The sequence below is a fragment of the Schistocerca serialis genome, chromosome 5, assembly GCF_023864345.2.
Source record: "Schistocerca serialis cubense isolate TAMUIC-IGC-003099 chromosome 5, iqSchSeri2.2, whole genome shotgun sequence".
NCBI lineage: Eukaryota > Metazoa > Arthropoda > Insecta > Orthoptera > Acrididae > Schistocerca > Schistocerca serialis.
In genome coordinates, this window is record NC_064642.1 from 263,314,327 (window position 1) to 263,339,331 (window position 25,005).

General features: G+C 36.5%; 1 protein-coding gene across 1 annotated transcript; it reads left to right on the forward strand.

Annotated features, from left to right (window-relative positions):
* The first annotated feature begins 4,063 nt into the window (after positions 1-4,063).
* LOC126481888 (uncharacterized) lies at positions 4,064-22,508 on the forward strand. Its single transcript, XM_050105847.1, has 8 exons — positions 4,064-4,200; positions 4,282-4,450; positions 6,236-6,391; positions 6,745-6,909; positions 8,631-8,902; positions 8,972-9,095; positions 22,178-22,339; positions 22,464-22,508. Exons 1-8 carry the CDS (start codon positions 4,085-4,087, stop codon positions 22,506-22,508), a joined length of 1,209 nt encoding a protein of 402 aa, XP_049961804.1. The 5' UTR covers positions 4,064-4,084.
* Positions 22,509-25,005: the final 2,497 nt, after the last annotated feature.

Sequence of the window (25,005 nt, forward strand, 5' to 3'; positions counted from 1 at the left end):
GGTTCCTTATAAATTTCAACCCAGATCATGTCTTATAAACAACTTTAAAATACATTTCTCTTTTAGTCATTAATTATTTGAACTGATTTATACTGTAAGGCAGTATCTTATGTATCCTAACTGTGCATCATGATCAGAGAGAACATTTGTTACTGGATATGCAGTTACCATTTGGCTTTGAGCTTCATCAAAGAAAACATTATCAATTAGAGTCACTCTGTCTTTACCCACTCAAGTGGGAAATGTAATTAAGGAGACTAAATTATAGTAGCCAAATAAGGTAGAAAATCTACACTGAAATTACCAAAGGCTATTAACTGCTTGCTGCTGTCTGACAGATAACATAATAAGGACTTCCTCATGAATAGTACAAAATTTTCCAATGATGCTCTATATAGAGTTACAATGAAAAGTGAACTATTTTTCAGTATTAATTCAAAAATACACACTTCTACATGCAGATAACTACAAAATCTACTTAACATAATGTGTGTAACAGTTCCTTCTTTTTCTGTATTAGTCCTAAATGGATAAGATTCTTTAGAGTAATCTTTTATATTTAACTTTTTCTAATGATATTTAATGAATTATTATTGCTCTTTTGATTATTCAGCAAAATAAAGACAGTATAAGTATCAATCAGACAATATTGAATAGATAAGGACATAGCAATAAAATCAGGACAGTTACACATTTACAAAGCATCATAACGCTTTTACACCAAAATGTAATAAGTGACAAACCTTAATAACATCATAAACAAATAAATTATTTGATCTTCATTATCATAATCACATCTTAGTATAGATGAGTGTGAAATTATTATTAACAAAGCTTATAATTTTATAGGACGTACTCATCCATTTGCTTTATATCTGCTGCTGCCACAAGCTCATGTTGATGACTGTAGCATGGTTTTCACATCATGAATGATCAATACAAACATTATGTTTCAGATGCTTTATTCTAAATCACGTCATAATTATACTGACATGCTTACAACACTGATTTACATCTTACTTAAGCAATCACGTGCTTCTTGCAAAATATCAACTAAGACACTGCTCTCCCATGCCAACATGGCTGCCACTTTATGTCTAAATCCAAACAATCCTTGGTATTGTTATAAAGGGTTTTCTAATAAAATTACAATTAAAACTGTTGCCTTAAAATTAATGAGATATTTCAACAGTGCACTGGCTCTAATAGAGCAAATACATTTATTGATTTTTGATTATTTGACATTTTATGAGTATGTGAATACTAAAATATAAAATATTAACAATACTTTTACTATTTTGATAAAATGCAAAAGATACATGGTTCGAAAAATGTTCCTACCACCATTGAATGTGGCAAAATAGGTCCTTTATTTATTATTGACAAAACACCTAAAGAACTACCTACGTTTACATGCCACTTAAAACATTTTCACTAATTACATTTTAATTTTCTAATCAATTTCAATTCTCACAGTTGGTTTTGTTTAAATACCACAGACTTAATTTAGATACTGTTTTAACACAAATCCATCTCAGTTTCAAAGAAATGACTTTGACCAATGTTCCAGATTTCACCTAATTACATTAATCCTAAATATTCCTACCAATTACAGGATCTATTCACCACAATACAACTACAATTCAGTAAACAGTTGTGTGGTATCAATTTTGTAAGTATAGGTTTATCCATACCATGCCTTTTGTTTACATAAGTGATTCCTGTTTATTTCAAATTGGATAAAAAAAAAAACGTGTTTTAAATGAGTTTCAATGGATTGTTATGTCTCATGAGATAGAGTAGATAATAAAATAATTGAGGTAGATGAGTAGGATAGTAAAAGAAATGATGCTGCCCAGGGTAACAAGGGGGAAAAAATACTACATAGATCAAGGCCCTGATAACATCAAGCATATAACTCAAAAGAAATGTGGGTCTCTCTTGTGGGTTTTTGACATCTCTATTAACCAAATACACAGCACTATATATCTCAAAGTGTCAGCAGAATCAAACAGTATGCTACCACAAAATAAACGTATAGCATAAATCCTAGTACAAAACATAACATAACAAAGTCAATGGTACATTCACTGATAACTTCAAATTCTCCAATAGAGACAAATTTGTATACATGAATCTTGTTATTTTTCTATCACAGACTACAGTATCTGGTTATTTTTTTCACTCTCTTAGCTTTAATATCCTGTGGAATAATTTCTTTGCACTATGTCCTTCAATCCCCATAGCAAATTTTTTGTGGTAAAAAATAAAACGCTGAAAATCAGTAATGCTTAAGTGTCGTTAATGAGTAAGAAATCAATGTCAACGTCTCCACAAACAAAGATTCTCCACTTAGCAAGCATAACCTTATTAAAACCATCTCTAGCTCTTTAAGAAGCTTAAGATAATTGCCATTGGTGACCTATAAACTGTCAGTACTACAACCATATTTCTTTCCTAGAGTACTGTTGCATTTGAAGAGCTTTTAACACCATAATAATTAACTGAAAAGGCCAGTTATTCTGTAGCTGCTGCCATTTTCCTCTCAAAGAAACTATTGTACAATGCTAGCTTGTATCTGGATCTTTTTAAGTTTAAGTATTTTGTTTTGCTGGCAGATTTTTCAAATCTAGTTCTGTCTTTTAAAATTATTATCCCAGAGTTTCAAGAATTGCATCCAAATATATTTTCTCCTCAGTTACAAAAAGGAATTTCAACAACTACCTTGCATTGATCTTTTTCATTGTTAAGGTTTCATACAGAATCTGTGGAACCAATGTTTTCATCAAGTTCAGTCATATAAGAGTGGTGGGCAAAATTTCAGACAGAATGGACCTCATTTCAGGGCATGGTTTTGTCTGGGATTTTGCTGACCACACCTAGAATAGCTTTTTGTCACTCTCCCAACCTCTGCTATATCCATTTCAGACCCTATGCTCCCTCTGCACCCGTCTCCTAACCCTGTGACTATCCCCACTGAAAGAATTGCCCTGTGCATCCTCCCACCATCACCTGTATTTGCCCTGTGACAAAACATACACTATAAAAGGGAGAGCCACCTGTGAAACAATACATTTCATGTATCAAATGTTATGTGAACACCACTCTTCTTTTTTACATTGGCATGGCTACCACCAACTTATCAGTTAGAAGGAATGGATACTGGTGAAGGGTGTATACTGGCAACACAAAATATCCTGTCGCTGAGAATGTGCTACAACATGATAGTCATGACTTTGGTGCCTGTTTCATCATATATGCTATCCAGATTCTTCCCCTGACACCAGTTTCTCAGAACTCCATGGATTGGACTGGCACTACAGCATGTAACACCATCTTGCCATCTGCTTGGCCTTAACTTATGATAATTTATTCAGTCTCACCATTTCTTCACCATAATTACTCCTTTCTTCACTCCATTTTAGTTTTCTACATCTTTCATTTTCTGACTTGTCTATTTTTCACCATCCTCCTCCAACTTCTATCACATACAATGCATTTAGCTTTTCACTCTTATTAACTCATGCAAATTTTTTAGCAGTAATCTCTGTCTTGCAAAATACCTTGAGTTCTACCTTTAAGCTTTCAGGTTTTCAAATCTCATCTGACGCAGTCGCCAACAATCTGTATTTCCCTCTCATCGTGTACAGTAAGTCTTGTCTGACCTGGGATTCTGGATGACTTTTGTGAGCTGTACCCCCTTTCCTAAACTTCACCAGTCCTTTTCCTTCACCCCTATTCCTTCCTCTTGAACCTTTCTTCCAGAAAAAGGAACCATTGGCTACGAAAGCTTGCATACATAATACCTTTTATATGTGTGTTCTCCTGCCACCACTTGGTGAGTAGAATGTACAGAGTGAAGATCTGATGTGTGAACTGCATTGATTTGTCTCTAATTGAAGGAACAAGAAGTTTTAGAGACAAAAGAAAACCTTCACTTGTCGTGGAATGATCCTACATAGCCAAACTGGGAAGTAAACAAAAACCTGATGTGAATGTGCATAAGCTATATGTAGAAGACATCACAAAAAGAATACAAAATTTTGAAGCTTTGTTCTGTATGCTGTTTTTGTTTCAGTGAATAATGGGGAAGAAAGGCAAAGGAAAGAAGGGTCCTAAGGAACCTCTCCCACTTCTGGCAGAAGTGGAGAGAGAAATGTTCCAGCTGCACATAAATGATATAACACGAAAGCTTGAGAGGTTAATAGTTATTATTAGAGGTGTTATTTTAGGTTTTCCACATACTATAAATCTCTAACCTGCTACTATTTTCATTTCAAGGATCACAGCACAGTGTCTGGAGTTAGAAAAGAGTAATGAAGAGTATGAAAAAAAGTATAAGAAATTAGATGAGGATAGAGGTGACATAATTACCTATCTAAAACGAACCCTACAAGAGAAATCAGATGAAGCTAAACAGCTGCAGGAAACTGTTGACCAACTGACTTTAGTAAGTGACTCTGTCATACTCTTAAACATATTCAGACAGATTATCAATAATTCATTAAAACTTTCTATATATTTAATAGTTCCATTATGTTGCTTTTCTCTGAAGGAGAAAACCACAATGCAAGAGAACTTTGCTGCAAAAATTGCACAGATGGAGCATGAATTCAAAGTGATGCAAGAGCAGCTAACAGGAGATATAAAACTTTTAAGTAGGTGATTAAGTATGAAAGTAAATGACCATATATAAGTTCATTTTTGTAAAGATGGACAATTTATATTTTTAAGCCAATGAAGTTCCAGTGTCACATTAATAACTTTTCTAGTTAGTTGGATGCCTGCAAGGTACAGTTGTAGCTACCATAATTGTTTAAGTATAAAACAAAATATTTTAATTTACTGATTGTGAACTGCAATTTTTTGTATTACATTTTCAAACAAATTTTGTGTCCTCATACTTTTGATTTGAAAATCCAAACATAAAATAGAAGAGTGTGTGTGTGTGTGTATATGTGTGTTTACATTTGTGTATATGTGTATTTGCATTTGTGTATATGTTCCACATCTTTTTCAAAACTACTGGACCAGTTTCAACCAAACTTGGTACATATATCCCTACTGTTAGACAACAATTTCTGTGGGGCTAAGAGCCACCTACCTATCATAGTTCAGGAGATATGATGTCATAAATCTGAAATGTGTGAAAAACTGCCACATCATGCATGACCATTAAATGTGTTATTTCTGAGTTACTATCTGCATTCATAATGGATTTTGCAGGCAGTATCCACGTGTGCAACTAAATGCACCTTCAAAATTATATCTTCATATCACATGCAGTTCAGGAGATATGATATTGTAGACACTGATATGTGTGGAAAACTGCTGTGTCTTACATGATGCTTAAATTTATTGCATCTTTTCTACTAAATCTGTTCACAAAACATTTTGCAGACAGTATCAACATATGCCACTGAATTCACCTACATAAATTTACTATTGTACAAACCATAGTTCAAGAGATATGGTGTTATAAACACTGCAATGTCACATTATGTGTGAAATTTTAATACATTTATTCTTTATTACTAAGACTACCCTACAGTTAAATCAACTTAAGGAAATCTCTCACACCTGGTAGCACTTTTGACAGCTTTCAAATACAAACTGCAAATGGATGTAGGTATTTACAGAGCAATGGAGAGGCATTGCTATAGAGATATTTACAAAATCATGTTGTAGACACATCATTCAGAAACTGCCCAGGATCCTGTTCCATAATTTGGATAATGTACTAATACATTTGTACATTATGAATATTTCCTTGTGTGACTATTTTATAATCTCAAGGATGTTTTTATAGGTACTTGTAAATGAAATTTTTTGATTCTGCACTACAAACACAGTTCATTTTTTATTTTCATTTCTAATACAAAAGTGGCAAAATGCATACCCAGGCAATGCTGTGTTTGTCAGCTAGTCATCTACACAAATGGAAGTAGTCTATAAAGTACCTCTCTACACAGGTGCCAGAAATTTGAAGATTGAAACTGGAGTTGATGCACAATTTTATTTTTAGATATTACTTAAGTATTTCTTCTTATTTATTACCTTTGGTAACTTGGTTCACTTTAGCTACAGGCCTTAGAATTCATATCTGTTTCTGCTATAGTCAAAGCCCTATATCAATCAGTTACTTCTCATTCATCAAATAAAATAAACTGTAATACAAAGATTAAAGATATCAATAACTCTTATATCTTTTTTATTGTAATTATTTTTCTCTTAGGCTCTTTCATTCCACAGCATATTTCATTGCTTGTATCCATTAATAATTGGGAATAGAACTCTGAATGGCCTTATTAGTGAGGAAATGGTACTGATCAGAACAGATCACACAGTCAAATACTTGAATGCATTCAATGCACCTCTTAGTATCCAAAAGGCAAATATCTTAATGGAAATCCATGAGGAGAACAAATATTAATGGACTGCACCAAAACCCTCACTGCAGATAATATAATGAGTCAATGTCTGTGGCCCTCCTAATTGGAATGTTTTATGACTCACACTAATGCTGAATTGCTGAGTAAATGACAATATTACCCAGAGAGCCTTGCTGGTAAGTGAACTAGGTATATTTATTTCAAGTTCAGAGATGTGGAAATACTCAGTTTTGAGCAGAGATTGCTTTGAGCATACCTCTTCTGAACTCAAAATCTTGACTAGAAAAAGCATGTGTCTTCATACCTAGCAAGAGTTAAGCAGTGATAATTTTGATATTTTTTGAGGAAAAAGAGTAATCACTTATTACATATCTTTGTTGTCGGTGGTGTTGTGGGCATCGGAACTGAAGTTATCTTCTCTAGGCTTGCAACCTCATCTACAGAGTTAAGGATAAAACTGAATCAACGTCATATACAAAAATGCCAGCCATCTGTTCCAACAGTACATTGGATCCCGGTACTGCTGATCACTCCAAAAAACAACTTGTTGCTCAGTATTATCTTTGTCTTGAATGTATTAATCAGCTACTTCAACAATAACATTACTTCCTAAAATCATGTCATGAAATGAGATCCATTCTGTTTGAGATTCTGCCCACCATGCCTAGAACTGATTTTCACTGCCCTCCCAATCTTTATAATATGGTTATCAGACACTATGCTCCTACTGCACCCATCTCCCTACCCTGTGGCTCCTACCCCGGCAACTTGCATTATGCACTCTCCTACCACCATCTATACCAGCTTTGTAACTGGCAAAACATATACTATCAAAGGGAGATCAACCTGTGAAATAGCACGTGATATGCCAACTTTTATGTAAACACTGCGTAGTCTCTTACATTGGCCATGACTAACACCAAATTATCAATTAGGATGAATGAACATAGGCAGAGGGTGTATACTGCCAGCAAACAGTATCCTGTTGCAGAGCATGCTGTACAACATGAAAGTCATGACCTCAGTGCCTGTTTCAACACATGCACAATCTGGATTCTTCCACCAGACACCAGTTTCCCAGAACTCCGCAGGTGGGAAATAGCACTACATTTCCTTGGTTCTCACCACCCAACTGGCCTTAATCTATGTTACTTTCTTCTGTCTCAGCATTTCTTCATATTAACTACTGCTTTCTTCACTCCATTTTAATTTCATATATCATCCATTTCACAACCTGTCTATTTTTCAGCATCCCCCTCCACCTCTGTTATGTACAATGCACTTAGTTTCTCATTCTTATTAACTCATCCACTATGTTTTAGTAATAATCTCTGTCTTGTATATTACCCAGTCTTCCATCTTTAAGCTCTCAGGTTTTCCAAACTCATCCAGTGCAGTCCCCAACAATCACCCTTTTGATTTACCCCTCTTCCTTCCCCTTCAACCCTTTTGCCTGGAGAAGAAGCCACAGGCTCTGAAAGATTGCGTAAGTATAATCTTCTTTTATGTGTGTGTTCTGCCGCCACATGGCGAGTTGATTTTTTTATCAATCCAATTACATTAAATTGTCAGAAACTGAGTATTTTTGTGGTTATACATATATACAGAAAGCTGGTACATTATTGGCAATAATCTCATGTCTGTTTGTTCAAAATCTCAAGTCTCTGAAAGTTCTTCACTAATTCTTTTTTAAATTTTTGACACAGTTGTATTTGAATACATGTGGGTTTTTATGTCTCTGCGGGAGTGCCATGTGTTATATAAAGAGATATATATTAATATATTACATTTTTATTTATACAGATGTAATAAATAATATTTATGTACCTTATTATGTTCCAGTAGGTATTTAAAAACTTGCTCATACTAAAATCAAAAGAATTGCAAAGAAAATTTGGAGGTTTAAGATTTTAAACAAATGAATATGAGGTTTTTGTTAGCAACATATGTCATTTATTATTCTGTTTGTACTTATGTACCATATAGTACTTGATGGGGTATATAAAAACATGTTTGTATTCAAATACAACATTGTGTCAAAATGTCAAAGCAATCAATGGGGAATTTTCAAAGAGATGCTATTTTGAGCAAAAATTTTTTTGTGTTTTTATTTATTTAGATTACTTATCATACAACTTTATAACAAACACTGCCACATGCCATGTAGCTAGCAGAAATTTTTGATCTGAATCTAAATGCATAACTTTATCCTATCAAATAATGTGATTATTCATCTAGGTATTAAAAAAATTGCTATTTGTTATTCTGTATCAGTTATTCCTCAAAATAAAGGCAAAATGCTACATTTTTAGTAAATTGTTCATTAAAACTAATTTCATTGTTTGTATACAAACAGCTGGTAGATTGAAAGCCTTGGAACATTTTCGTGTCCACCAAGATGAATTGATGAATAAGTTTAAACAACAAGAAATAGAGATAGAAGAGAGAGAAAAAGAACATAAACGAATGCTTTATGAAGTGGAAAAGAAATTCATAATTGCCAAAGACAAGTAAGAGCAATGGTAATTGTATTTATAGTTATGGTCTGAAACTGTTTGCAACATGTTTTGTCTTTATAGGGCCATGAAAGATATGGAAGTACGCCAGCTCCAGTTGTCATCAGAGTTTGAAGCAACAACACAAATGTGTATTGCGGCAAGCACAAAACGAGCCATAAGAGAAAATATTGCTGTTAATAATGAGGTAGGAATAAATGAAAGAAAACAAATATACCTCATTTTTACTGGCAATGTAATGACAAATGCTTTACAATTACTATGATTAAATATACATTGAAGCCTTATACTTTATGTGATCACTACTTGAAATTTCACCTGCACTTTAACCATCAATGGAGTACCTTGATTGGTAAGTGAGGTTTGAAAGCCAGCTACAGCTGAGTTTTGTGAACTTTGTATTGCTCAGTAATAGCCTTCTCTTTTCTGAGGCATAAATTAAACACTTGAGTAATCAATTCTTTGACAGTAATGGATAAGGTTTCGTGACACTGCTGTATTTCAGCTACTTCATTTTTTAGGCTGATGAATGCCTTGGGCAAGTGCTGATAGGCCTCTTTAAACTCTGAAATCTAGTTTTCCAAAATGACATTAGACTCCAAAATTTCTTTTAGTTGCTGAGACATTCCCTCAGTTTTACACAAAATATCTTAAGGAATCAAGCTGTTGTTGGCTAGTCTTGGCTTGCACAAAATTTTCCACTGCCTGCTTTATGTTAGTTTCCTCCTGTTGTGACATTTTAAACTGATTTGTGGTCCTTTTTGTTATATAATATATTCATACTCAATAACACAAAATATCTTATATTCTTAATAGGAATAATCATTACAATAATGCACAATGTTCTTTTGACAGTAAAAATTCTATGAAAATTTAAAATGTCAGTCTACCCCATTTCTACAACCCTTTACTTCCCTTGGTAGTAGCAAAGTGATAAAGAAACTGAGTGTATACTGCTTAATTGCATGCATACTGGTGCATAGCCCTTGGGATTTACAAGATCAGTTCTTGTTTGGTTACAGGCTCCAACTCCTACAAACATTTATAGACTGTACAACAATAAAAAATACATACAAGCATTAATACAATGTCTTAAACATATAAAATACAAATAATATATTTTACAATACACTAAAAAGACTACTATTTTACAATGGGTCTGCACACACGTGACCACAATAAAATAACTCCCCCACTCTGTACTATTGACTTCGTTTTCAGTTAATTTGAATTTTCTGTTTGAGTCAAGTCTTTAAAATTATTAATTATTCACGAACCTAATCTGATATCATGAATTGAATTTAGTGATAAATTGAATAGAAAATAAATGGTTTGAAGTGGCTCTGATCTGTGCTATACATGCCAGATAGTGAAGTTGGATGATATTTCTGCAGGTTTGTGAAATATTTTATGACCAGGGTGGAGGTTTGCTCATGACCCTCCAAGACCCGTATCGTTTCCACACCAGTGAGTATCTGACATCTTGATCAATACCTTAATTAAATAAATGAATTTGAGTAATTCCAATTATTGATCTGGTGATGAAACATATATTGTTCCTTTTGCATCAGAACTCCAGAAACAGTAATTATAATGTATAATGGCATTGATTTTGGCATGCTCAGTTCCTGCTCCTAATAAGGGGAGTACACCATTTGTTTATTACATATCTTTACAAGTTTCAAACAGAAGTGAGTTCAGAAATGGATAAGCACTGTGATTGCTGTGTACAAATGTGAGCTGAGTTGGTGATCCTTTGCTCACGGCTCCAGGCAGTGTTGGCTTCCATCACACAGCTTGAGAGGCTGCTGCAAACGGGCATCACTGTGGGGGGCCAGACCCGGGGATGTGAGGGACGTCAAGCATGACCCACATGTCCCTTGATCGATCCACTACTGTGGCCACCCCGGGTACTGCCTGCACTGAGGTTGACCCCTTGCCCATGGTCGAGTGGGAGATCATTCCAAAGTCTGGCAGGAAGTGAAAGACTTTCCCCTGAGCTGATCATAGGGCCTACCCAGCTCATTTGACGAACAGGTTTCAGGCTGACGAAGTCTCTGAGGCGGATGTAGTCATCCACCCTTTTCCAGAGGAACCTTCTCAGCCTGCAAGATCTGGGCATTTGCAGAGGGTGGGTTTGCTGTTAATTGGGAGCTCCAACACTAGGTGCATAATCTGGTCCCTTAGGAACATGGCTACCAAGGAGGGGAAGAAAGCCAGTGTGCACTCCATGTGCATAACAGGGGGAGGGAGTCATTTCGGATGTGGAAAGGGTACTGCCAGATGCCATGATGAATACAGGGTGCAGCCAACTGCAGGTGGTGACCCATGTTGGTACCAGTGACATGTGTCACTTTGGATCAGAGGAGATTCTCTCTCTGGTTTCGGGCAGCTAGCGGAAATGGTAAAGACTGCCAGTCTTGCTTCCAAGTCAGAGCTCACCATCTGCAGCATCGTTGACAGAACTGACAGTGGTCCTTTGGTGCAGAGCTGAGTGGAGGGTCTAAATCAGAGGCTCAGGCAGTTCTGTGACTATGTAGGCCGCAAATTCCTTGAGTTGCGCCATTGGGTGGTGGGTTTCTGGGTTCTGCTTAATAGGTCAGGAATCCACTACACACAGGAAGCAGCTACATGGGTAGCGGTGGCTGTGTGGAAGGGACTGGGTAGTTTTTTTAGGTTAGTGTGTCTCAGGAAACCACAGAAAGGGCATCTGTCTAAAAGGGGGTAGGTACAACACAATAAGGTAGTTGTAGAAATGATCATTATTGTAGTTGTAAATTGTCGTAGCTGTGTTGGGAAATAACCAGAGCTCCAAGCCCTAACAGAAAGCACTGAAGCTCAAATAGTTATCAGTACAGAAATGTGGCTACAGCCAGAAAAAAGTTCAGCTAAAATTTTTTCAATTGATCTAACAGCATTCAGAAAGGATGGATTAAATATCGTTGGTGGTGGAGTATTTACTGCTATCAGAAGTAGTTTGCCTTGTAGTGAAATTTAAGTAGATAGTTCCTGCAAAAAAGTATGGGTAGGGTATAAGTGACAATCAGATTAAACTATTAATTGGATTGTTTTACTCAGAAGGTATAGTTGCTGAACAGTTCAAAGAATACTTGAGTCTCATTTCAAATAGGTACCCCACTCATACAATTATAGTCAGTGGCAACTTCAATCTGCCCTCAATATGCTCGAAAAATTATATGTTTAAAGCCGCCAACAGGCTTAAAACGTCATCCGAAATTGCACTGAATTCTTTCTCACAAAATTATTTTGAACAGTTAGTTCATGAGCTTACATGAAGCATAAATGTTTGCGAAAGCATGCTCGACCTCTTAGCAACAAATAATCCTGGACAAATAGGGAGTATCATGATGAATACAGGGATCAGCCACACTGACTGGCCCACATGAATTAATATGTTATGTTCCTGATCCCCCATGGTACACAAAATGGGTGAGATCACTGTTGCAGAAGCAATGAAAAAAGCATGCCAAATTTAAAAGAATGCAAAATCCTGAAGATTGGCAAAGTTTTGCAGAAATTCAAAATATAGCATGTGCTTCAATGTGAGATGCTTTTAATAATTTCAACAAATTACTTTATTTTTGATGTTACAATTGATAGGTACTAGCTCTGAATTTACAGTTAAAATAATTTTTTTAGAAACATTTGAAATTATGAATTATTTAGCACACTTAAAATTTGTGTGATTAATTACACAATCTAGTACTATTTACTGTGTTTATTTCTGGATTCATTGATGAAACAATAATCAAAATTTACAGAAATTTATTTTTCAAGAAAAATTGTAAACCCATTGGAATAAAGTTATTACTGCAAAGTGCAGTAGTGCCTCTGATGTGATTGGATGTAATTTTTATATTTTGGGTGAACAATGTAATTTTGGCTTTGTTAATGTGAAAATTCAAAAAAACTACATGGTATACTATAATGTGACAAAATATACCAATGGAAAAAAAATCTGTAACAACAGTGTTCAAAATTATTTAGATCAATTCAACCATGAGGACCTAAAATGTGAGAATTTCAGCTTCAAGAATCAGATCCCTAGACAAGAAAAACTGGAGCCAACTCTACAAGAAAAGAAAACTGAATAAAAAGTTTATAGTAATCTAACACCTCTCAAATCTTCAGAAAAGACTTTACTTATTGTGGGTAATAGCAGGAATTAGGAAGGAGGTGGGAGATTACAATATGTATTTTCATTTATAATCCCTGGATTTAAGTAAGGTCTCATCATGGAATTTCCTTTGATGCTACAACATACATTTACACTAGATGGTTGTAGGTGTTGCACCTGATAAAGTCAGGTCTCATCAAGGAATTCCTATGATTCTACAACATAAGTTTATACTACATGGTTGTTGGTGTTGTCCTGACAAAGCCAGTGTGCATTTTCAGCTGCCCAGTAGTGCATGCCACAAAAATTTACAGTGTCTTAGTTAGTAAACATTGCTTTGCCAGCAAAGAGTGCAAGTTGGAAAAATGCAGTGTCATCTCCCAGACACTGCAGAGCAAACTGACAAAATTCTATTTGATATTCAAAATCACATCCTCCTAGTGTCTGGTGTAAAGACAGATTATGATGGTGGAATTTATGCCATTGTAAGATGCAAATGAAAGTCATCAGGCTGATGCCACATTCCTTATCAATAAATCTCATGCCATCATGCAAACTGATAAATGTCATAGCAAGAATGGCTTCTGCATTTTGATCATTACAAAAGTTAAGAACTCTTTACTGTCCAACAAAAGTATGTAGCCATTAATGTACTATTGTTTGCTGAAAACCTCATTTTGATATCTGAAACTGTTTTTAAAAAGAGGGGTGATAGGTCTTACATGATTTGCTCTGTACATGTGATGGCCACAGGTGATTAAGCTGTATGAAAGGGGCTTCTTGGTAGGGTTGGCTCCTGTATAGATCAGCTGGTTTTTGCTATTCCCAGGAATAATTTTGCTAAACTATATTTGCTTTTTGAGTTTTCTATACCAGTGAAGAAGCAGTGGGCCGTTTATCTCTTTTGCAAACATGGACCTGGGTGTCTTGGAGAGGTTTGGGGATGCAGATACAATGCTTGGCAACAGTGTTGTTGTATACAGGCCTTCAGCATATAAACACTCCAGACATGCCACCCAGGAGTTGAGGAGTAAGCCGGAAGCAAGATGAGCAGAATTTGCCCCCAACATGGGACAACATTTCCTCACTGTGCCACAAGGATGACTGGAGGCACACACATGAGCTGCAAAATCACATCAGGATACCCATAGCTCCTAGCATGGTGCAAATGATGAAGCAGTATTTGACTGCAATATGCAAACTATGCAACCACACTTTTCTCAGTCAAACAGTGTCCAGTGGTGGCAATGCCAGCATCTCTGATGAAGGATTTTGCCAATTTCCCTTGTAGTAAGGCAAATGTTGGAACTGTCACCTTTAATCCCCTGCAAATAACTTCCTGATTAGGAGATATAAAATAAAGCTCCTCTCCCTTTTACCAAATAAATAACCAGTGCTAAAACAGTAAAATGTAGCTAGAACCTTAGGCCCAATAGAGTGGACAGTCTCCCTCCAGCCACCATCCTTCCAAAGAGAACCAGAGCTGTTAGATCTTTGAACTAAGTGGGATTCTTGCACCTCCTTACCAGTTCATGTAATTATTTCCTGTGCACTCTGTCTCTTACTTTAGCTCGTGCTATCAAAATTTTTGAGGCAACAAGTGAATACATGAAATAATGAATCAGGTAATTTCCTTGCTCTATGAACCATCAACTTCCACAAGTTTGAAGAAAAATTACAAATTGACAGGCTACATCGGCAGATTCCTACTTTGAAAATTTCACAGACAGTTATAAAGAAATGTCTATTCAATAAAAAATGTAACTCTATACTGTACAACAAGCCTGAATGGCTGTGTAGTCATTGTTTGGAAAACATTTTATTTTGTTCTCCTTGTCTTCATGAAGTAAACAGGTAGTCTCTGACATTCCATACTTCCATGACAAAATTAGAAAACACAAAATTTCTTCAGACCAAGTGAATAACATTTTGAATCTGACAATTTTATGCACTGTCTGTTAGATTGCAGGCAGAGAACTACACAACCAAAAAGTTGCCGATAACAGGTACATACTAAATCTAACAATCAACTACATTCAATTTTGTGGTGATTTGGAACTTGTCATCAGATGACTCAACGAGTCTCATGCCTTGATAAATTTTAGTGCACCATTAGGATATGCACCAGTATTAAAATCACATTTAGAAAAAGAAACAGTCTTCAAAGGCATCTCTAAAATCATCCAAAATGAACACTTCCAATGTGTGCTTCAAGTCCACTAAGAGGAAATCAGAAGGGGGTTAAGGGTTTGAGGCTTTGGCTGTAATAGCTGTCAAAAACAGTGATGTAGCCTGTGTTTTTCAGGTGATTGTAGTATATATGTACATCATTAATGGAAGACCTGCTAAACGATTTCAGAACACCATAGCACCAAAAATCATGATGCCCATGGTCTGGTGATGTACATAAAAGTACACATAGATCTCTAAGAGAATTCCTCAATAATGACAGAAACTGAAAAATTGAATTAAAATGTGTGCCATGGCTGGGACTTGAATGCAGGTCTCCTGCTTACAAGGGAAACTCCCCATCACACCCTCCTGAGATATAGTGGTAAAATGGCCCAGTGGATAGGTCATCAAGAACTGAACAAAGATCAAGCATGAAAATAGGAAGAAGGTGTATTGAATTGTAAAAAAAGAAGCAAAATAGAAACAATGAATTATCCATGGTGAAGATGTGCAATATCAAATAAATATGAACAGCAATGGCATCATGGTTATATGGACACAGTGTTAAACCACGAAGGGGGAGATCAGTGTTCAGTTCACCCTCATGCGCATTTTTTTTCTTCACAGAGCTATGAACTATCCATCCAGTCTTTGACATGTCTGTTCACTGTATTCAAATTTGTGTCTGTGTCATGGAGTAATGCCCATTTGCAACAGTGAGGTGTAGGCAAGGGAACTCCAGATATATGTACCTCCTATTTGTTCTACCCAAGCACCACATGTTATGGCTCTTGCATTCCATTTTGGAAGTTTTGACTCTTAAATTCCTCTGTCGTAATGTAGTTCACACCCTTTTACTTATTGTTTTCATTTCTGTGAGAGGCCTATGTGGCATCTCGCCTGCTCTCACTTTTCATCACATTTACTTGTGAAGGTAATTATTCTCACCACATGACTCATACTGTATTCTATAACCAATGTATAGTATGATAATTGCTAAGACTACAGAAGAAGAACAGACACATGAATGACCAGACGGAAAGTTCATAATTTTGTGAAAAAGGTGGGGTACAAGGGAGATCTAAACACTCCCACTTTGAAGTCAAACAGCATGACCACACAACTATGACATCATGGTTCTTGCAATTCACTGATTGTTGCAGACCTTGAGCTTGGACTGTTCACCTTCTTTTTTTTCCCTCCACGACACTGTACATCTCCTTCATGTTTTCATGCTTGATATGTGTTCCGTTTTTGTTCCGCTATCCATGGGGCTATTTTATCAGTAAATCTGAGAGGGGTGTAATGGGGAGTTTCCCTTATTAGTGGACAGATGTGCTGCATTACACCATTGCAGGAGTATAGCTAACCCTGCTGCATGGTCTACCCTAGTCCAGTGTCCTCCCCAACACAAACTTCAGTTCACACCTGCAGCCTATTCTCCCTTCTTAAACCAACAGGATTGCTGAGGCTCATCAGTAATGGAATAGCACCTCAGCTTTATGCATGATGGAGAAATCTTGCCTATACTTCAGACATAGGTGTTCTATTGATCTGATGGAATTAAATTTTCCTTGAGACATATGAGGCTCAATGCTATTTTTGATAATGATAGAAGCTGAAGAAATGAATTAAAATTTGTGCCGCAGATGGGACTTAAACATGGGTCTCCTTCTTACTAGGCAGATGTGCTAGCCCTTTACACCTGCTGGGGTGCTATTCCAGTGCAGGAGAGTCTTTGCAATTCTGATGATTTAAGAAGGGGAAAATAGGTTGAAGGGGTGAATTGAAGTTTTGACAGGGAGGGTGTTGGAGTAGGGTAGTCCATACAGATGTGTTAGCTATACTGCTGTGGAGGTATAATGGCTAGTAAGCAGGAGACCCTTGTTCAGGTCCTGTCTGTGGTGAACATTTTAATTCATTTCTTCAGCTTTTTCTTCAGCTTCTATCATTATCAACGATAAAACTTTGTTGCTCCTTTTCAGCAATTCCATAAAGAACAGCAATTTTTAACAAAAACAACTGCCATTTTCAGTGCCTACTCTTTGGAAATTCCAATCAAGAGGTGCCAATGCCATTTGAATGTAGGGAAGATATTATTGGGTGCCTGAATAACATTATCAATGGAGAAAAACTGTGTGATTAAAACACCATTGTATAACCCTATGGCTTAGCAACAATTTTTAAGGACAATGGTTTGTTTTCTGGCTCTCATTTATACATAAAGTTATGATCCATATGGATGTTTTGTATACACAGCCATAAAAAAAAGGGATACTGACCCAATTTAAGCACAAGATGAGCTTTCATCTATTGAGCATAAAATTACAAATTATGGAAGGTGTGTCTGAATATTCAACAAATTTTGCACAAGTACATTAAAAGAGTGAGAACTGAAGATGTGTAATCTACTGCAGGAGGAAAAATAAATATATGATGTTGTAAGTTAAGAGGTGAAAGAAAGATTCATGTTCACTGGACACCTAGTTGCAGCCTTTCTGTTTCAACCAGAGAAATGCACCACTTATTCTCCCAATTTCATAGAAACTTCTTTTGGAGCTGTTACTGAATACCTTCACATTTGGAAACAAAGAATCATCGAACAAAACTCTCTGTTGTTTATAGAAAGGAGGAGAACAAAAGTACGTGTGAGACTTTCTGGATTAAATTGCTCTCTATGGAATGAGAATTTGTTTTAATAATTTCTTAGTTCAAAGAGTGATTGAGAAATTTGCAGATATGGAGGAAAGAATAATGGAATTCCTGTACAAGTGATCATCACAACATCAAATGCCAAGATACAATTGAATGATGTTAACATTGGTTCTGCAGAGAAAGGTTAGCAAGAGTTGCAGTTTATCTTAATTTCTTTTATTCTGTGTATGTGTACTGATGTTGTTATGAGTAGACACTACATTGACATGAGTGAGCAAATGTTTATATCAGGGGTTACAAAAATATTAGCACTGCACTCATTTTCCATCCTTTGTTAATTGTTTTCTCGATGGGCAAAGTGCACTGCCATCATTTTTGCTCACAAGCTGCCACTGCTTCTTGGTGTTGGAGCGGTGGCGGAACTCATTGTGGATAGAGGTGCTGTTGTTGTCATCCTTGAGGTGAAGGTCAACATTGAGAAAGGTAGCTTTTTGAGCTGAAGAGGACCAGTGTAGTGTATGGTGGAGAGTGTGTCGAGGTTATGGAGCAAGGTAGATAGGGTATCCTCACCATTTGTCCAAATCATTAAGTTGTCATCAGTGTATTTAAATCAGGTAAAAGGTCTGAGGATTCCTCTAGATGGCCCATGGATGGGCTTATGTAGGTTGGTACCATGTAAGTGCCATTGCTGTACCATGGATTTGTAAGTGATGCCTTCCAAGGAGAAGTAATTGTAGGTGAGGCTATTGTTGGTCATGATGACCAGGAAAGAAGTTGTAGGTTTGGAGTCAATCAGGCATTGGGGAAATGTAGTTATCAATAGCTGCAAAGCCATTGGCATTGGGGATGTAGACTTTGCTTTATTGGTAGAATGCTGGGAAAATGCATTCAGTCTACAAAAAGGACTGCTTACATATCACTCATGTGACCCATTCTAGAACAAGTATGTCACACCCATAACAAATAGAACTAACAGGGGATGTTGAACATATACAGATAAACTCTTAATAACTGGTACAGTGGGACATACATTGACCATGCACTTCACAGTGATTTGCAGAGCATAGGTGTAGGTGTAGATGTAGTAGACATTAATGCAGAGAGAGAGGAAGGATCAACAGTGATAAATGGGATGTTGGGTAGTAAAGGAACATTAGCTATGGAAAGCCATTAGCTGAAATGTTTGGTGTCTTTTACATAGGAGGGCAGGTTAAGGTGCTGGTCCACAAGGGCAGAGATTCCCTCTGTGAGGGTGCACTGACAGGCCAAATTGGGGCTTCATGACCACCCACAAATAAGTGTTTAGTGTTTAGTGTTTAGTGTTTTAATGTCTGTTCTGTCCAGTTCAAAGAATTGACTGTATTAAAGACAGTGCTCTGCTCAGTTTCCAAACAGTTGTAAGATAAGGGTTCATTTTTATGTGGAACTGCTAACTGTATGCTAAGAATATTAATTATATTGAAAAAAATTAAAAATATGTGTAATGCAAAATGTAGGACACATGCCAGCTATTATTGAGAGATCAGAATGTAACATGAGGATGTGCTGAAAAATAATGCACCTGAATTTTTTATGTGAAAACTCTTAAAGCTTTTTAAATAACCAAGTGTTGCTTTAGAGGCTCATGGGTGTCACATTGGATAATGTTGTGAAAATTGCTAAATATTTCAATAAGACAGATGCTCATCATGTTCAGGTGCTTACTGATGTGTTGCTACAATGGCTTGCCAATATATTACAAAAGCCCAGGCATCAAGGAGTGTGGCTATAACATCATCATAGAGGATGATGACATCCAGTGGCCCTGCCAGAGAAATGGGTCAGGGTGTTCATATGTGCTATGGACAGGCCACAAATCATAGCCCAGTGAGGGTGCTGGTAGTCTTTTGGAACTCAGTTTAAATGTCTGGATTCTGATTCCCCACCTGTGTTGATCCAGATTCATTCATCTGTAGCTGACAATGCCTTAGTACTGCCAGTGCTGGTTCCCATATGTTGCTAGGTTGAAATCCCATATCTTTATTAATCAGGTCATTACTTATGCATATTTCAACTGCTTCTTTAATGGTGGAGCCCCAGTACATGGAGGCAGATGAAAAGACCTTTGTCTCTCCATAGTTCTTACTATCGTCTGTGTCAAGACAACATTCAGCTATAGGGGATATTTTTGGCTGACCCACTCTGGTGTGATGTCTATGTTCAGTGCATCTGTCTTTAATGGTTTGACATGTCTGGCCAATACATGATTTCCCACACTGGCATAGAATTTTATATATTCCTGGTCTCCTTAGACCTAGGTCATTTTTAACAGAACCTGCTATTGTTTGTACTCATGCTGGAGGATGGAAGACACATTTTATTTGATGTTTCTTGAACAGCTTGCTGATCTTAAATTAACAAGGCATGGGAACCAGCATTGGCAGTACCAAGGCATTTTCAGATGAATGAATTGAAAGCAACGCAGGTGGGGAAACAGAGACCACACCCATAAACTGGGCACCAAACACACTGCTTGCAAGCGTGCTGAGCCTTGATTTGCAGCCTTGTTTTTCCCACATTGCACATGCAAAGACCATGGCCCATTTCTTCAGCAAGAGGCACTGGATGTAGTTGTCTTCCATGATGCATCTACAGTGCATTATAGTCTCATCCTTTGGCACCTGCCAAAAATAGTGATCCAGCATGTATATTGGCATTCCTCTGTAGCAACATGTCAGCAAGCATCTGAAGATGATCAGCAGCTCTCCCACTGAAATATTGTGCATCTTTCACACCATTATCCACTGTGATGCCTGTGAACCACTGAAGCAGTTATTACATTGGGAAAGTCTGAAACAGCATAAAGCAAACATTTTTAACATTATTCATCTTTATTCTTCATGGCTACATGTGTCTCTGCTGCTAGAAGGTTCCAAATTGTAGCATTTAACAAGGCACTGTGTAAAGTAATTATGTCAGTGCATGAGAAACAGCATGCTGTAATTGAGTTACAAATCTGAAGAGTTTGTCCACAAATGGAGCACCACCTCCCTCAGCAAGATAATGCCAGACCACACGTGAATGCTACAACATCTACAGCAATCTGATGCCTTGGGTTCACAGTCATCGATCAGCCTCCATAAAGTTCTGACTTGGCACTGTCCAATATTAATCTGTTTTGAAAACTTTTCAGGACTTCACGTTGATAGTGATTTAGTGGTGCAAGCAGAGGTGAGGTTGTGGCTCTGTCAACAAAGTGAAACATTCTACAGTGACAGTATCAACAAACTGGTCTCTTGTTGGGAGAAATATGTTCATAACCTGGGTGACTATGTTGAGAAATACATATGTAGACATAAAGAATAATGATTTTTAATGTTAATAACATTTCTTTTATTTCCAAAGCTTTAAGAGTTTTACCATAAATATTTGGAGGCATTACTTTTCAGCACTCTCTCAGAAATAAGTATTCCTCTTTGTATACTTTTCAGCTAATTTATTTCTCAAATTGAACCCAAAATTATTTTGAAAAAAAAAAGTTCCATCAATTATATGTAGGCAGAAATAACAAAAGTTTCATGCTTCCTCCCCATTGGTAAAAGCTTTATTCTCAGACTGCACAGTAAATATACATGAAAACTTTTTATGAAATACAAGAAAGATTCCACTTAGAAGATACAGTACAATGTACTAATCGATAGATGCCCCTATTTCCTGCAAGAATTCTCAAATAATAAAAGGAGAGAAGGATAAGATGGGGAAGGTTTGAAGGAAGGGCAAGCCATTCAGACCAAAGGATGAGAGGGAGTCATCTGTTGAGAACACAAGGGTGGACGAAAATCTTGTAATTCATGTACTAGCACATTTCCTTCAGTAACTTTTGATTAATAACAATGCAACCAATAATACTTTGTAGACATCTAGCTATCTTAAGTTTGATTGTTTATACATCCCACCCAAAAAATTATTGATGTGGCTTCTCAGAGTTGATCACCCTCTTTACTTATAATGGGAAAAAGTTTTCATATTCAGTTATTAGGCTAGAATCTTATGGATGTAATGAGTTTGTAATTACTCAATTAGTAAGAAAAGTTCTAGCAGAATGTAGACAATTTAGGAGTAAATGAGACAGCTATCTCTGGCACAATATAGCTGTTCAGGTGTGTATGTGTGTGAGTGTGTGTACTCTCATTTGTTAAAAGATACATCTGAAAGATTGCAAAGCAAGCTTATTTGTTGTACTTAACTTTGAATTTCATAATCCATGTGGTAAATTTATTCTTACTTATATGTTATAGTGATATGTTCTTTTTGATGATTTTCAGCTACGTAAAGTCCAGGAAACAACATACAGATTAATCAAAGAGAATGAAAAGTTGAAAGAACATGACAGGCACATGAAAATTCAGAAGGAGTTGACAGAGGAGGAGAAAAACATAGTTATGCAGGAGAATGCTGAACATCTAAAGGCAAGTGTTCAGTTTCAAGTATTTTTTTCTTTGTAATGTTTAATGCTTAGAGTATGTAATATGAAACTAAATTTTGAAATTGAAAAGCATACAAAAGTTTGAATGGATGTTGATGGAAAAGACATTAAATGCTGTCTTCTAGGAACAAAATAAATATAAAAATAATGAAGGAGCCTCATTAATCTAGGAGGCATGCCTGGGAGTGCAGCCTGTGGAAATCATACTGTGGTAAAAGATATCAATGTAATGTTTGAAATACATTTGAACACATAAAGAGAGAAAGCAAGGTCATTTTAAAAATAAATCTAATTTTGTAGTATGGCCCTTGAAATTTATTAGAAAGCTGAGTGCAAGGTATGTCTGTATAGGGACAAAAAGTGAAACACCCAGAAAGGGAGGAAGAAACAAAAGAGAACTTTATGAGCTTAGAGCATATGTGAAGTTATTCAAGGATTACAAAACAGGGTTAAACTTACAAAGAATCTGGCAGTATGAGCTAACTCACCAGTACAATGTTGCATCTTCTGTAACCTGGATGTGTGCACTAATTTGATTGGGAAGGGTGTCATAATGCCATTGTATCCTCTCCTGAGGCAAGCTGGCTCACATCTGTTGTAACCAGTCCTGTCGTCATGGATACTGGCACTAGAACGGAATTGAATCCAAGTTGGACCCACACATTCTACTGGGGACAGTTCTGGTGTTTTGCTGGCCACAGGGGCATCTCATCCTCAGTCAGACATAGAGATAATGCCACGGGTGGAAGGGAATTGTCCTGTTGAAAAATGGCATCATAATGCTGTTGCTTGAGAGGTAACACATGAAGATGCAGGACATATGTGGCATACTGTTGTGCTGTAGAGTTCACTTGGTCACCACCAGCCATATCTGAAATCATACCTGATGCCTCTCTACACTACAGCACCAGGAGTAACACCACTGTGCCTCTCCAAATCATTACCACCATACTTGCCATTGATTTGTAGCGATTCCACCTGCTTTTATTTCGTCGTTTGATGCTCTTGGTATTGATGTACTGTGCTGCTACACTGGCTGAAAAATGGGGTTTGTAATTTGGACACTGGCTACTGAAAATAATGTAGCTGACAGATGCACAGTTGCATTTCACAGTACTTTAATTTCACTTTTTCACAAACCCTCCCCCTACCCCTGTATACATATTTATATGTGTATGACCAATGCACTATTGTTTAAACTTTCCATAAGCCTCATTAATAGTTTGCAGGTGAACCTCCATACATTACTACAATAGTTCCTTGTTGAACATCTATGAGCAGTAAGAAGATAAACACACAATTCACGGTTCTTGAAGAATAAACAAGTATGTATGGAGCAGACAGTGTCATGGTTATTTACACCCAGCCTAACTGTGTAACACTTATTTCACAGTTAAGATGAAGCATTGTTGTTGTTCTAACCAGTACAGGTTACTCGTCTGAAACTCAGCCATGACTGATTGTCTCATGACCAAAAACTGGGCCCTTATATATCATCACAATAATAGGTACTGAAACTACACATTGTTTGAAGTTAAATTTGCTGAAATTGCAATTGAAATTTAACTCATTAAATTAACTGAATACATCACCAAATTCCATCTATTTAATAGTTTCTTCTACTATAAGTGTTAGGCCGAATTATTTGTTTAAATCATGAAATTAACAAATTTAGTTACACAAACAATACTTTTGACAAAACTGTTAATTACTTTTGAATTAATTAAGGGCTGGCTTTGCTAAAATGTTTTCAAATAGAGCCAAAAAGATACTTTAAGATCACTAACATTTCGCCTTCCAAATGTTTACAATTATTACAGAATTTATATTTGTTTATATGTCAACAATAGAATTTACATTACAAAACAGTTACTGATTTTGCCCTATAACAAATGATACTAAATAGGCATAGTCAAAATAAATTAGAAAATCAATTACACGCATAGAACTTACTATGAATTTAGATCTGGTGTTATATTCTTTAAAACTGAGGGCCAACCTTTCTCTTTTATGAAAATGCAGGTCCTGTTCACATATGTTAATGGTAATTTAAAAGTGAAAAAATGAATTTAAGGAGGCGGCTGGCAAAACAAGAAGGGTATTAAAATTATCCCAGCCTGCTTCGTCACAGATTGTTCCCAGGTAGTGCAGAACCATCATTCATTGCTGAACATAATGCAACCCCATTCATCAGCAGCTCATGCTTCCCCATCATGGTACCATTCCAAAGACAGTTTTTTGTGTTGTGGCATTAACAGCACCCACACATGGGAAGATAATTCCATATTCTGACTGCTATTAGTCTCCAACTGATGGCATAGAATTACACAGAATCTTGCAGGGAGTCCGTTATTTGTTCCTGGATGGCAGGTGCAGATATTAAGGGACTGCAATCTGCTTGGCATACAAGACATCTAACCTCTCTTGTAGTGGTTGGACATTTTCAACCAGAAGTTTGACAGTGAGAATACCTGCCCTCATGTTCCCATCCAAGATAGAGAAAAGGTGCACTCGGCTTTGAAAGTTACAGAAAGCATCAATAAGTAATGAGGACAATATTCATACATTATGACATCAAGGACAGCAGTACTCCTCACATCTATCCAGTAGAATATTTTGAAACATGTGAGAAAGAAATTTTAAGATCCCACAGCAAGCAGACAACCA

Coding starts and splice junctions, on each gene's coding strand:
- LOC126481888 (XM_050105847.1), top strand. CDS start 4,085: ATGGGGAAGAAAGGCAAAGGAAAGAAGGGTCCTAAGGAACCTCTCCCA. Junction 4,201..4,281: donor ATAACACGAAAGCTTGAGAG/GTTAATAGTTAT, acceptor TTTCATTTCAAG/GATCACAGCACAGTGTCTGG. Junction 9,096..22,177: donor ATATTGCTGTTAATAATGAG/GTAGGAATAAAT, acceptor GATGATTTTCAG/CTACGTAAAGTCCAGGAAAC.